Below are 15558 nucleotides of genomic sequence, written 5' to 3'. Positions count from 1 at the left end.
TTCAGGCGACGCAAGATGGAGATACGATGGTCCTTGCTTGTCCTATGGGCGGCTATGTCGTGGATTTCAGGTAAAAAACATCGATCAGCTACTTTCAGATTTCAGAAATATAAATACCAAATAGTGAAATATAAGGTCCAATATAAATATGTACCTACAAACCGATTGTATTCAAATATTCGATATTTAAAGGCAAAGACAAGATAAAATCAGGATAATACAATGAATTCACTTGTGATAATTAATAGAGATGAACCGGATATCCGGTTACTATCCGGTATCCGGCCTATCCGGCCGTTATTTTACTATCCGGCCGGATACCGGATAGTGACCTACTATCCGGCCGGATACCGGATAGTAAAATTAACACATTTTGGGGTAAAAAATGGAATCTAAAAAACAGTCACGGTCATAATGCTAACGACACAGTAGATAGAAATGATTAGGTAACCAATGTCACACAATACACTTATTTGTTTACCAAAAATACGTGCGCGAACTTTTAACTATAAACGAACTTACTACGTAATGACATGATAAAACTCGTTACGATCCTAGAAATGTGTCCGCGCGAACGTTCACTACGAAACAGGCCGAAACCTGCACGACGCGCACCTGCAAAACTCAAAATATAGGTATATTTCCGCCGGCCGAATATCCGGCGGCCGGATACCGGATATTCGGCTTGTGTCCAGGCCGGATATCCGGTATTCGGTATCCGGCCAAACAACTATCCGTTGCATCTCTAATAATTAATGTCATAATCATATATTACTTCCACCGGTTCATAAAAGACCTCTCGATAGGTTTCAAAACATAATGCGTAGACGAGAAAACTTACCTAAGTACCTACAAAAATTACAGTTTAAGAGAAAATACTGCATGTAAAGACGCCTACTGATTACCGTTAGCCGGACGATATTAGGCTGTCAGTTAAACACAAAAGGTGACAGCTCCGAACAACTGACAGGCTGATATCGTCCAGCGGACTGGTAATCAGTCAACAATCACTATTTTCAACGTCATACTTCACGCCCTTGCTTTGCAATAAATTTCGCTGTAAAGGGTTTTCCGGCCACATTTCCTCACCGAATACTATTTCACCACATTCGTTCTGGGCTAACCGATCTGACCCACTAAGTGCCTACCTTGAACCACGTTTGTGTTGCCTCCCTGTACACTTACGTACGAATTTACAAGTGCGACAGAGAGGCATCACGTCAAACGTGGTTCGCGGTAGGCCCTCAGGCCGGAGACGCTGTAGTTAGAAAACAATCTTAATAAACAAGATTTAAAATTATTAACGCAAAATGACATACTCGTACACCCATTAGGATAACTCACGTTAGACTGGGTCGTGTCCTCGCCGGATCTTCCGGAACTTCGTTTTCTATGGGAAACATCACGTGATCACCGGTCGTCTATCAGAAAAGTAAGAGCGAGAAGCTCCGGCCCGGACACGGCCCGGTCTAACGTAAGTCATCCTTTATGCTGACCCACTGATTAGCTTGGTCGTGTCAATAGGCGCGAAATGGTCGAAAACAACGCACTCTGTTATAGCGAGTGACTTTCTCTGGCCCTGTAGCTGGTGCCTTTTGTGGGATTGCCCGGAGGCAATAAAATAGAAGTCTGATTAGAGCTCAAAACCGGCCAAGTGCGAGTCGGACTCGCGCACGAAGGGTTCCGTACCATTATCTATTATTTTTAGGGTAAAAACAAGATCCTATTACTAAGACTCCACTGTCCTGTGTAGCTGTCACGGTTCATGAGATACAGCCTCAGACGGACAGATAGACGGACAGTGGAGTCTTAGTAATAGGATCTTGTTTTTACCCTTTGGGTACGGAACCCTAAAAATGATGACTGCCCGTTTTTCATGGTATTCGAGGATTTCGTCTTATCGCGGTTCGAGTTAACGAGGTTTCACTGTATTAGAAAATTTGTACGTAACAAACTTTTCTATTAATCTTTGAGTCAAATAAGAGTAAAAAGTAATCTCGTATCTTTGTCAAGGTATTTTTGAAACGTCTGTTAACCATCTTTTGTTCTAATTAATATAATTAAAGTATTGTTTCGCGAACTTTCTCCGCCAGCTGACCGCAGCTACCAAAACTGTCCCTAAGTACGGTCATTAAGACGTTAAACACATGCCATTGTCGTAACTCGTCTTTTTGACTGGTACTTATTCCGAACGGTACCGGCTTTAGAATCACTTATTTAAAACTGAAAAGTTAACGGTTTCAGTTTTAGGACTAATGATAATATGACAACAATAATTTATGACTTAAAACTTTATGGGAAACAAAGGGACCCTAGTTTTATCATATCCTTGGTTTCACAAGCAAACTGAAGTCGGAAAGATGGAACGTGCCTAGTAAAAAAAAATGTCACAATATAGGTACCACAAAAAGCCCATGAATCATCATTATATCTAAAAATTCCAGATGCTGAATCCGCGGATGTCCTCCCAGCCTTCACTCATGACATGAACAACTTGCCGCTATCAGAAAGCACTCCGGTCGGCTCAGTTGTCTACACGTTGCAAGGGACCAACCCTAGTGGCGGACCAGTGAGTATAATACCATTAGGAGGAGCCTAGGATGTTCTTCCAGCCTTTACTCAGGACATGAACAACTTGCCGCTATCAGAAAGCACTCCGGTCGGCTCAGTTGTCTACACGTTGCAAGGGACCAACCCTAGTGGCGGACCAGTGAGTATAATACCATTAGGAGGAGCCTAGGATGTTCCTCCAGCCTTCACTCAGGACATGAACAACTTGCCGCTATCAGAAAGTACTCCGGTCAGCTCAGTTGTCTACACGTTGCAAGGGACCAACCCCAGTGGCGGACCAGTGAGTATAATATCATAAGTAGGATTCTGGGATGTCCTCCCAACCTTCACACAGGACATGAACAACTTACCGTCACCAGAAAGTACTCCGGTCGGCTCAGTTGTCTACACGTTGTAAGGAACCAACCCCAGTGGCGGACCAGTGAGTATATGAAGAACTTGCCATCGTATTGAAAAATTGTGAAGTACAAAAAGTATCTTAAATAACCTTCTATAGAGAGCCTGTAGTACTTCTTGTTTGTTGTTCACTTTGTACACATTAGCACACATTAGTAAGAACAGACCCTACCTATATCCTTAATCGGCTTTACAGTTTTCGGAGTTAAACCATCTTTTGCCGGGTTCTGGGCAAAGGTATTTTGTTGATAATTGTCGCCGTACTAATATCTTCCACCTTTATTTCAGGTAAAATATAGTCTGGTGGGGACTGACAAGTTTTCAGTGGATCCTGTGTCAGGAGAAGTTACTCTAGTCCAACCCTTAGATAGAGAGGTAAGAATGAAAAGTTCTTTTTGCACTTTAATACTACAGGTCCTAGATGTCGCTAGCAGTATATAGATGTGCCAGTTATGCATTTTGCAAGCTGCCAAAAATTCCAACCTGTTGGGAGGGTTGCCGAAACCTTCGTCACAAGATAGCGCTGGAATATTTTAGTCAGATCAGATCAGATAGAAAAAATGTACGGGTGTATAGGTAAATAATTTACTTTATTTTTCAGAAAAATGATACGCTGAAGTTCCTCGTGTCCATAAAGAACGAACACAACGAAGGTCAGACTGAATCCGTGACTGTGATAGTATGGGACGAAAATGACAACCCACCGGAGTTTAAAAATGTAAGTACCTATAGAAATAATTATTAGAGTATAACTGATGGCTGATGGGGTAGAAATGCTCTTGAGTAGTTACCGTGAGCCGCAAGATACATACAGCAATAGAAGGTCCTCTAGCAAAATGGCCCGACTAACTTGTTCAGGTTGCTGGTAATCCTTGGATAAGGGTGGAATAGGGTTTTTCTGCACTAGTGGATGTCTTCCTTTAACGTCTTTGTTATGGTAACGAATGTAACGATGATTTTTGGTTAACTTCTAATTATCAACACATGCTTAGCATGCATAATTGTAAACAGGGTCATACAAAACCATTTAAGACAGATCACGAATTCATCGATCTAACAATTATTTACAGAGTCCCTATGAAGTATACGTACCTGAAGACGAAGTGGTTGGAAAGACAGTCTTACAGAACATCCTGGTGGAAGACAGGGACACGGTTGGTGACAATCTGGAGGTCGGCTGCTTGCCCAATGAACAGGTATCTATCTCCGTTAGTCTGTCTGTTACTTATTAAATATTGACAGACCAGACACGGCCAGAAACAGACCTTAAATTAGAAGCAAAGCTTGAAATATTGTATAGCTTCACTAAGATATTTAATTCAGTTCCTAAGGGGCGAGAAATGGGACTTAAAATATTGAGTGAGTACGAGTACCCCCCCTCCCCCGGTAGAGCTTAGAGTTCGAATCTAGTCTGAGGTGGTGAATTGTTCTTACATTTCAACAATTGTAACTCTTAGGGCGGCCATTTTTTTAAACATTTCTCTTTAGTCCCGATGCTTAATACTAGGCATGTTGGCACGTAGTTTATTCTTACCCTGATATTTAAAACCATAACTTTTTATCAATATATCACTTTTGTCACTATTCCAGTGGCCCGAAGCTTGTGACATCTTCGAAGTGGTAGCCCTTCAGTCCTCAGCCAACTCTTACTCTGGCGTTCTGGTGCTGAAGAAACCTCTGGACTACAATGAGAAGCAGTTCTACCAGTTCCAGCTGTACGCTTCCGTAAGCCTCGTTGTGTATTTTTAAATGTGGACATATTAAATAGAGATATTTATATAATTTTTATGTATAAAGTAAAAATTTACTAGTAACATACATTGCACCAAGTTAAACTCGTTGGTTTTACCATCCAGCAAATATTTTGTAGCCATGTGTTGTATAAGTAGGCATTGGCTGAATTATTGAAGAGACTGCGTGTTTAGACTGATCTCCACAAAAGAGGTGAGGATGTTTAATGAGATCAGTCTAAACACACCATCTCTACGGGGTGACGATGTTTAATAACTCGTTAATGTTTGTAATATGAGCACAAAATCCAAACAATGACGTGTTTTATACGCAGCACAACGGTTCACGTTGCTGTTGCTGCACTTCTTGCTCGTTAAAAAATTCTTATTTCTCTTAAGAATCAGTCCAAACACCGATGTTAAAGGCCCAGGGGCTAGCTAAGATGACAAATAACAATATCTTATTGTCAAATTTAGGCTTCTTACTTGGCTAGGCCCCCAGATAATTAGACTTTGTCGCCTGATTTCTGATTTGAAATTGAATATATAAAATATAACCTAAACATGGTATTCCTTCCAGGATGGAGCCCTCAACTCCACAGCCCCTGTAGAAGTCAAGGTTGAAGACGTGCAGAACTCCCCACCGGTCTTCAGCGGCGCCCTCAGTGGGTCTTTAGCTGAGGATGCCCCGGTCGGAACCTTGGCTTTGGTGGTGCGAGCGAGAGATGCTGATCGGGTCCAGCCGAGAGAAGTGTTCTTGGAGTTGTTGACCAGTAAGTTGTTCTTCCATCCTTGTTCAGTCGGACTTTGGCGGAGGATGCTTCTGTGGGAACCTTGGCTTTGGTGCTGCGCATGAGTGATACTAATCGAGATCCACCGAAAGAAAAGAAGAAGAAAGTTTTCTTGGAGTTGTTGACCGGTAAGTGGTGCTTCCTCTCATGTTCAGTGGTCTCAGTGGATCTTTGGCGAAGGATGCTGGAAACAGGTATACTCAAATCGACCATCCATCCCTGTTTGACTAAAATGTACATTCAAGGAGGCCTTTAAGGATTTCTTCAGGTATAAGGCTCTAACATAGTTGATCCTTCCAATCAGCTTATCAAAATTATCTACTTAATTATTTTTTCTAATTTTCAGATCCGTTGGACTACTTTTTACTAGACAGTGCCTCAGGCAACCTGGTGACAGCTAAACCATTAGACAGAGAAGCCCTAGCCGATCCGTCGTCACCTCTAAATCTTACAATAAGAGTAAGTATTAAACATTTTGTCCTTTTGTTTGATTATAGTTTCGCTCCTTCTTATAAATTTGCACATACCTACTTAAATTATTGAGCGTTTCGATCTGTGCAAGCTTAATGCAATTTGAATTAGAATAATACTTCATTATATATTTTTTAAAGTTCTATTAGAATTACATGTGTAAAATAACTGTTATGTATTTGAAATATTTTCCTCAGGCCACGGAAATAGTAAACGGCTCCCCCCTAGTCTCCCCCCTAACATCGTCCATCGCCACCGCAACGATCACAATACGAGACGTCAACGACGAGCCACCGCGTTTCTCGAAGCCTGAATACCGTGTGGAAGTTCCAGAAAGCTTGCCTGTGGGCACTCCCCTGCCGAATCTGGACATGGTTGTTACTGATAGAGACGTGGTAAGTTTATCATCTATCGCTACGGTAGGATAACGTTTCTCGAAGCCTGAATACCATGTGGAAGTTCCGGAGAGCTTACCAGTGGCCACACCACTGCCGAATGACATGGTTGTTACTGATAAAGACGTGGTAAGTTTATCATATATCGCTACGATAGGATAACGTTTCTCGAAGCCTGAATACCATGTGGAAGTTCCGGAGAGCTTACCAGTGGCCACACCACTGCCGAATGACATGGTTGTTACTGATAAAGACGTGGTAAGTTTATCATATATCGCTACGATAGGATAACGTTTGTAGAAGCCTGAATACCGCGTGGAAGTACCGAATAGCCTGAGGGAACTCCGTTGTGGCGTGTGACCGTTGCTTTATTATATGAAGTCTTCTACTCAAAATTGAACCTTATCTTTGCTCCACAGGGTTTAAATTCCGTCTTCACCCTTCGTCTCTCCGATGAGATGGGAGCATACATTGTGGAACCAGCCAACGCCACAGGCAGCGCTTCAGTCACTCTTCGTCTAAATTCTAGCTTAGATTATGAGGACCCTAACCAGAGGAAGTTTATTTTGGAGGTGAGATTTAAACTTTATCCTTTAAGTTCCCACCTTCATAATAATCATAATTCTTATAAAACCTCCACCTTTTCGAAAAGATGAGGCCATCAAATAAATATCGCTGGCTACTGCGGGATTAGTAACTAACTTCGTAATAAGTCTGAAAAGATCGTAAGAAAGAATCTTATACCTACCTAAAAGGTAAATAGAAAAACAAAGTAAAATAATCTGCGAACCAAATCTGGATATAAAAACTTTTTTTGCAATATAGAGTAATTTTTATGTGACTATTGAAGACGCGGCAAAATAAAAATATGCTCTCTATTTTGTAGGTGATCGCCGAAGAGTCACACACATCCCCTCGCCTCTCTTCCAAAGCCAGTGTCATAGTAACAGTGACAGACGTCAATGACAACGCCCCTACTTTTGCTGACGAGGCATACTCAGCTTCTGTGCTTGAAAACGCACCAGCGGGTGCCTTGGTTGCCATTGTGAAGGCTACAGATAGAGATACTGGCAGGTAACAGCTATTTCAGATCACTGACCATCCAGCCTCTAGACTCAACTTAGGCCAATTCTTTCATGAAACCGAGCATCGGCCAAAAATACAGGGGTGCGGGGGACGAGGTGAGCGAGTCCCGTGCCGTGATTGGTCCGTTCAAACACACGTGGGCGTCAGACAGTAATATCTGCCGGGCGCTAGTGATGTGACACGTTGAATAATAACATTGTCAATCACGGTCAATAATGTAATAACAGTAATAATATGCAAGCATGTTTTGAATGCTATGTTGATTCGTTCGTTCGAAAACATTAACCCATAACGTTGTGGTTTCGTTAGCAGGTGTATCTGCTTTATATACGAGGGGCGTTCAAAATATTCTCGGTATTGATATCTTACAAGCTCTTCTAAAATTTCTTTCGTTACTGGCCGCTAAGGTTTATTCATTGACATTAAAAAAAAGTATAATTCGAACCGAGATGTTCTTTTGTTTTTCTGCAATTGCTGAACAAACATGAACATCATGTGGGAATTGACAATGTTAACTAAATTAGAACATCGATGCGTGATAAAATTCTTGACAAAACAGGGTAAAAATCAAAAAACCATAAAAGAGGAAATGGATTGTGTTTACCGTGAGTCTGCTCCTTCTTTATCTACCATTCAAAAGTGGTCAAGCGAGTTTAAACGTGGAAGGGAGAGTGTTGAAGACGACCCTAGACCTGGCCGGCCTGTAGTAGCTACTTCACAAGAAAATATTGATAAAGTGGAAAAACTTATATTGGAAGATGGTCGAGTGAAGGTAAAATCTATAGCACAAGTAACCAATCTCTCTATTGGTACCGTACATGATATTATCCATGACCATCTTAATATGTCAAAAGTAAGTGCAAGATGGGTTCCGCGAATGCTGACTCGGCTTCAAAAAGACATGCGTGTAGCTTGTTGTTCCGATTTTATTGACCTGTGCGGTGAAAATCCTGATGAGGTGCTGCAAAGAATAGTTACTGGAGATGAAACCTGGGTTCATCATTATGACCCAGAGAGTAAACAAGAGTCCATGCAGTGGCACATTAAGGGTTCAGCTCATCCCAAGAAGTTCAAGGTCATCCCTTCAGCTGGCAAGGTCATGGCCACGATATTTTGGGATTGTGAAGGAGTATTACTGATCGATTATAAAGAAAAAGGTGTAAATATCACAGGACAGTACTACGCTAACATTCTACGTCAATTAAAGGATGCAATCAAAGAAAAGAGGCGAGGAAAGTTAACCAAAGGTGTTATGCTTCTGCATGACAACGCCCCCGTCCATACTGCTCATATTGCCAAGGCAGCTATTGTTGAATGTGGGTTTGAAACTGTTACTCACCCACCGTATAGTCCGGACTTAGCCCCCAGCGACTTCTTTTTGTTCCCCAATCTTAAAAAGGATCTGCGTGGAAATAAATTTTCCGATGATGAAGCATTGAAGGCGGCAGTGGAGGAGCATTTTTACACCAAAGATAAAAAATATTTTTATGCAGGATTAAAAAAATAATTGATCGATCTTTTAAGTGTATGAACATAGGGGGGGAGTATATTGAAAAATAAAAATATCAAACTTTTCGTACTTGTTTGTTTTCATTCTCATACCGAGAATATTTTGAACACCCCTCGTAATTAATTTAAAAATAAACTATTGGTAAAAAGGCGTCTTATGGGATTTAGAGAAGCGCGAGACGAGACGAGATGCGGATGCGGATATTCGCAACATCCCTGCTTGGAAGCACTTCTTCACGCAGCTCGCCCTTCGGCCTCGCTTTAAATTACTGAGGGTTGCACGCTTGGGAGTCGGGGTGAAGGCTTCGGGCCTTCGGCGGGTCAGCCTTCGGCCTCCCAGCCTGATATTCGCCCTTCGGGTTCGCTTAACCTACTTGGAAATTTTCCTTTGCCCGTGTCCGCCGCCATTTTGAGTGTTTTCAAAAAATAATTCACATACTAATCTTGGGCCCCCAAGCTCGCCGCATGCCAAATCTCAACGCGCTCAGACCAACTTGAAAAAAAAAAGACGGCCATTTTCATAATCATAATCATAATTCTTTATTGCAACCATGGTATTACAAGGTGTTTTTATGTTAGTTAGTACATTTTGAAACTTTTTAAATGCAATTTGTGTTGTCTCGGGCCCTCTATGGCATTTGGTCGAGCACCCCCCACCTATCTCTCACCTTTGAAGATTTTCATAAAAAATAAGTGGCCATTTTTACCGCCATATTGGTTTTATTAATAAAAATCCATAGGAATACAGCTAGGTGACCCCGAGTTTTCGTGACCAAAATTTTAGCGCGCTGGGAGTATTTTGAAAAATGATCGCCATTTTGAATCCGCCATTTTGAAAAAATAATGGCGGCTTCAGAAACTGTCAGCGTCCCTCTATGACATTTGGTCGAGCATCTCCCACGTATCTGTCACCGTTTAGTGACCAAAAGTCGGATAATCCGGTAGACCAAAAGTCGGATTTTTCTGGAAGTCACCAAACCACCCCCTCTATACGACCGTATCAAAGTCAAATACCCCAGGAACCCCCTTCTGGGAGAGCAATTATGTCAATTAATCACTCGGGTTGCGGCTTTATATACAGGGTGGATTTTCTTTTTGGCTCAGTGAGGGCAGCTACCAGATCCCGAACTGCTACGAGAAAACGGTCTTAGGAGACCTTCCCTCGATTTCAAATTAGATCCCATTCCTATTGAGGATCAAAAGCTTGTATGGAAGCAAAAAAAAATTCCGGCTAGAAAAGCCACAAATCGAGGAAAACTTTTCCCATAATAAATTTCACATTTTCTCCATAGTAAATGTATGGAAAAAGTTTTTATTAATTTGTGGCTTTTTAGTACATTACCGTAAGTCGACCCCTAGGAAACTATTGATACTGGATAGGAATGGAATCGATTGGCATACAAAAGTAGCATGTGAAAAATAAAAGTTTTCATTTTCATTCAAATATTATGGGAAAAGTTTTCCTCGATTTGTGGCTTTTCTAGCATGAAATTTTTTTTTGCTCCCATACAAGCTTTTGATCCTCAATAGGAATGGGATCGATTGGCATAAAAAAAAGTTTGTCAAAAATGACCTTTTTCTCGTATCCTGTATGTTTTTTCCAAAATCTGTAAATGCCAATCTTCATTAATTTAAAATCGAGGGAAGGTCTCTTAAGACCGTTTTCTCGTAGCAGTACGGGATCTGGTAGCTGCCCTCACTGAGCCAAAAAGAAAATCCACCCTGTATTCGCGGTATCCTACTATACCCACCCATTAAAAACATCCTGTATAATTCTATTAAGAGTTATTACATGGTTTAAATCAAATATTGATTTGTTATTATGTAAATGAAATGTTATTTAACACAATCTAACTAAATGAGGTTTAAATTATTTGGCCGAATGTTCAAGTATCATTGCCATGTTGGCAGTCGTACACAGAAAAAAAGCAAAAATTAAAAAGTTAAACCGGCGCCCACTATTCTCAACAAAAATGGAATCAAAATAATGCATTTTAAATTGCAACCGTGTGTTTTTGTATAAAATTGGTCTTGTGATTAATTTTTGCAATGTTTTTATAATCGCTAAAAGTAATACGAGTACCTATGTAGTGCTGAATTGAAAATATCGGTTATGTTCAAGGGAAAATTGGTACCTGACCGTAAGTGTACTTCTCATATTATTTATTTGTTTTATAGTGAATTTTTCGCAAATACCTATGCGATTTGAATTGAATTACCTTATCAATAGTAAACAATCACATTCTATGGATATGGACATCACTAGTTTGGGCTTAGGAATGTCACGTAATAAAAGACAAGAAAGGATGTATACGGATGCAGCGCGATAGAAAGAGACTTTCTTAAAAGACGTCATCGAGTTTCAAGCGCTGTCAAATTTGATGAGACGCTTAAATTAAAATATTTTTTTATCCAAATCTCTAAAAAATCGGCTTACCTGTGAAATGAAATGCCATTTTTTTGTACACCAGAGTTTTTAGTGTTCTTGCCACACAATTTGACACAACAATAATGCATTTTTGATAGCAAAAACTTCTTCGAGCTACCGAAGTTTCTACACCGAGCCCGGTCCGCCGACTGAAGTAAGCGGTGTAGGCGTGACTCGAAGATGGAGTAACGCTACCGTATGTGTGGCAGAGGGGGTAGCGCGACTATGCTATGTCTAGAGGCTGGATGGTCAGTGTTTCAGATTAAACTAAACGAACACTTCTTGAAAAAGAAACTAATCGACAATAATTAGTGCATTTCCAAGCAAAAGGTCCTATATAACCTAACTTGCAGGGTGGCCCAAAAATGCAATTAGAAATCACCTTTATTGAAAATTTGTGATTTGGTTTCATAACGACATTTTGGCAATATTTCATTCTTTTTCCAGATTTGGTACAGATGGAATAATCTATCAACTGTCAGGCAACGGCGCTGAGCTTTTCAAGGTCAACAACCGCAGTGGCGCCATCACTGTGGCACCTTGTATTAACCCTGGCACTCCACCCTGTTTGGATTACGAGACCAGGAGGGATTACTTCTTGCAATACAAGGTAAAGTCTAATGATTTTTGTCGTGAGGATTGAGGTTCCAACCACGGATGTTGCGAATATCCGCATCCGCATCCGCAACCGCGGAACTTCCGCATTATTTTCAACATCCGCATCCGCATCCGCATAAAATCGATGCGGATTTAATGCGGATGCGGATGTGGAACAGGTCGGTACAGGAACGTCTTAGCATTGGCATAAGTGCTAGACTGCTAGGTAATTTAGTCATTAACCAAAAAACCTATTAGAAATGAGCAGTCAAGCGTGAGTGGGACTTAATGTACGGAACCCTTGGAACGCGAGTCCGACTCGCACTTGGCCGGTGTTTTGGTTAATGACTAAATTACAAAAATAAAATATGGTAAAAATGTAATATTTGACGTTTTTTATGGTACTATCTTGACATCCGCATCCGCATCCGCATCCGCGGATGTGAGCCTTTAAAAATCCGCATCCGCATCCGCATCCGCGGATTACAAAAAATCGGCATCCGCAACATCCCTGGTTCCAACGGAAGCATATGTGCTGTGCTTGACAGAGACCCCGTGTAAATCAAGTCATAATTAGGTATAGTCCCTTTGAACTTATTCACTATCTGCCCTAATTTTATCAGGCTATAGACGACGACGGTGCCGGGCAAACGACAGTGGTGCCCCTGCAGATATCCTTGCTGGATTCCAACGACAACCCACCAGTGTTCACCACGAGCGTCTACAAGGCCTCTATAGATGAAGACGCGATTAAGTTTGAACCGGAATTGCAGGTACAGTACTGCTGGATAGATAGAAAGTCCTGAAAAGAGTAAACAAAAATTATTCTACATTGAAAAGTCATTCATTCCCCTGGCTTTTTACCTATTCGGGGTCAGCCCTCCTAATACATTTGCGCCAGTCATGGCGATTCTGAGTTAGTTCTGGCGTTAAGCCTATCGTCAGCATATCATTGTTAATAGTCCTTGTCCAGGTTGTCGATGGGCGGCCTCTTCCCCTATTCACTTCATCTATGGCCAGGACCTTTCTGGTCATATGATCCAGAGACCTGCGCATGACGTGGCCATACCAGCGTAGACGGCTTTCCTGCATTTTTTGTGTTATGTCAGCTACTTTAAAAGTCCCTCGAATGTATGAGTTCCGAATTTTGTCTAGCCTCGTAACTCCTCCTGCCCATCGTAGCATTTTCATTTCGGCAACATGTATTTTCTGGTTTTCACTTTTCCTGACTCCCCAGCACTCGGACCCATATAGCATGGCCGGTCTAACCGCTTGCTTGTATACGGCGCCTTTAGTTCGAATAGGAATTTTTGGGTCACACAGGACCCCAGAGAGTGACCTCCACTTGAGCCAGCCTGTCTTGATCCTGTTGTCTAGGTCTTTTACGGCGTTAGCTTCAGTGTTGACTATGGATCCAAGGTATTTAAATTCCTCTACTCGTTTCAGAGGTATCCCTTCAATAGTTGGCGCCACGTTTTGCACGTTAGTGGTTTCTGAAAAGCGGCACTGCATATATTCGGTTTTTTGGCGGCTTACTCGTAGCCCGCAACCTTCCAAGGCCGTGCACCATCTATCCAGGTTGTTTTGGATTTCCGTTAGGGATTCCTCAATTAAAACAACATCATCCGCATACAGAAGCGTCCACAGGGCCGGCTTTTGGATATCCCTTGTTATGTAGTCCATAACAATATTAAAAAGCAGGGGGCTTAATGCTGACCCTTGGGGAACCCCGACCTTGACCTCAAAGCTTTCACTCGTGCCCGCTGGTGTTACTACTCTTGTTGTTACGCAGCTATACATATCCTGTATAATACTAATGTAATACTCGGGGACCATTTGTGCTCTTAACGCTTGCCATATAAGCTTGCGTGGTATGCGGTCAAAAGCCTTCTCTAGATCAATGAATACCAGGTGTAGGTCTTTCTTTAGGTTCTTGTATTTATCCATCAGTATTCTTATACAATGTATAGCATCCGTAGTACCTACTCCCGCTGTGAAGCCACACTGGTTTTCTGTTATGGAGTAAAGTTTGTTTAGCCTGGTGATAAGTACTCTTTCCCATATTTTCAGAGTGTGGGAGGTCAGTTTGATAGCCCTATAGTTCTCACAGTCTGCAATGTGTCCTTTATTCTTGTAGAAGGGTATCATGTTGCTGAGCCTCCACATATCTGGCATCTTCCCGGATGTAAGGATGAGGTTGAAGAAATTTGACAGCCACACAATTCCAGGTGCCCCAGTTTTCTTCCATAGGTCTGCCGGGATTTCATCAGGGCCAGTCGCTTTGCCATTTCTCATGTTGGAGATGGCTGATTTTACTTCAGTAGGTTGTATCACCTCTATGGGGCCATGTACGACAGGGAGTAATGTGAGCGGTTTTTGCGGAAACTCCTCATTAAGAAGGTGTGTAAAATATTCTAGCCATCTTATGTTGATATCTTCATTCGATGTTAGCAGATGTCCTGAGGCATCGTTGATATATTTAGTTCGCTTAAAATCTTGGCTTTGCTTATTTCTTTGTTTGGCTATTTTGAATATTTCATTATCCGTTTCCGAATTTTCCAATCGGGCGATAAGGGTCTTGTTTACATTTCCCTTGGCGATTGCGACAGCCTGCTTGGCAGTTTTCTTTGCAATGTTATATATGTCTTTATCAATATCTGTTTGAGTATCTTGCCAGCGTTTGAACGCGGTTTTCTTTTCCCTAAGCTTTTCTTTTACTTCCTCGGTCTACCAACTGGCGTCTTTCCTTGTGTTTAGTTTGCCTTTATATGTTCCGAGTTCTTCTTTGGCAATGCAGGTTATTTGCGTGTGAAGCTTGTTCCATGTTGTGTTGGCATCCTGTGACATCACACAGTCGGAAAGACAGACTTCTATCCTTTTTAAGGCTTGATTTCCCTTTGATGTCTTAAGATTATACCATTTGGTGCGAGGACAAGGCTTTATTTTACTTTTAGTGTTCCAGATGGGAACTCGGAGGCAGGCTACGAGGAGTCGATGTTGAGTAGTGAGGGGCTCTCCCGGGATGACTTTGCAATCCTTAAACATCATACGCATCGGTGAGTCACACAAGAAGTAGTCTATCTGGGATTGGGATTTTCCGCTTTTGTAGGTGATTAGATGTTCATTCTTCTTCTGGAAAAAGGTGTTGATTATAGACATGTCGTGTTTGGTCGCTAATTCTAGGATATCCTTCCCTTGTTCGTTTAGGGTCCCGAAACCGAAGTTTCCATGTGCATGTGTGTTCTTGGGGGAAAGTTGTCCGACATGCCCATATAAATCTCCGGCGATTATTTTCCTTTCCGTGTTGGGTATGCTAAGAAGAACTTCTTCCAATTCTTCCCAAAAAGCTTCTTTTACATCCCTATTGCAGCCTGTTTGAGGGGCGTATACTGAGATAATGTTGAAGGGGGGTTGATTGTCCAGTGCTAATTTAAGGTACATTATTCTGTCATTTATCTTATCTACTTTGATCACACGTTGTTTAAGATCTTTGTCTAGTATAATTCCTACGCCATTTCTAGACGTTGAGGAACCGTTATATAGCAGTTGGTAATCGTATCCGATATCCCTGGACTTGGAACCCT

The 15558-nt window shown here is 41.6% G+C and overlaps 1 protein-coding gene across 2 annotated transcripts in view; it reads left to right on the top strand.

The window, feature by feature from the left end:
- LOC134661532 (cadherin-87A) overlaps positions 1–15558 on the top strand; it is a 40267-nt gene continuing 24709 nt past the window's right edge. The window contains exons 1-13 of one of the 2 annotated variants that reach the window (XM_063517659.1): positions 1–70; positions 2445–2710; positions 3256–3342; positions 3569–3685; positions 4038–4163; positions 4558–4692; positions 5278–5470; positions 5835–5947; positions 6157–6354; positions 6774–6926; positions 7241–7428; positions 11825–11987; positions 12598–12747. In XM_063517659.1, coding sequence (XP_063373729.1) covers positions 2627–2710; positions 3256–3342; positions 3569–3685; positions 4038–4163; positions 4558–4692; positions 5278–5470; positions 5835–5947; positions 6157–6354; positions 6774–6926; positions 7241–7428; positions 11825–11987; positions 12598–12747 — 1707 coding nt within the window. In that variant the 5' untranslated portion in view covers positions 1–70; positions 2445–2626. Of the gene's footprint in view, positions 71–2444; positions 2711–2746; positions 2852–3255; positions 3343–3568; positions 3686–4037; positions 4164–4557; positions 4693–5277; positions 5471–5834; positions 5948–6156; positions 6355–6773; positions 6927–7240; positions 7429–11824; positions 11988–12597; positions 12748–15558 lie in introns of those variants that run through there. The other variant, XM_063517668.1, reaches the window with a different exon arrangement.

This window comes from Cydia amplana, chromosome 2, assembly GCF_948474715.1.
Source record: "Cydia amplana chromosome 2, ilCydAmpl1.1, whole genome shotgun sequence".
Lineage (NCBI taxonomy): Eukaryota > Metazoa > Arthropoda > Insecta > Lepidoptera > Tortricidae > Cydia > Cydia amplana.
Note: the sequence above shows the minus strand (reverse complement) of the source record. Positions and strands in the feature narration are given on the sequence as shown.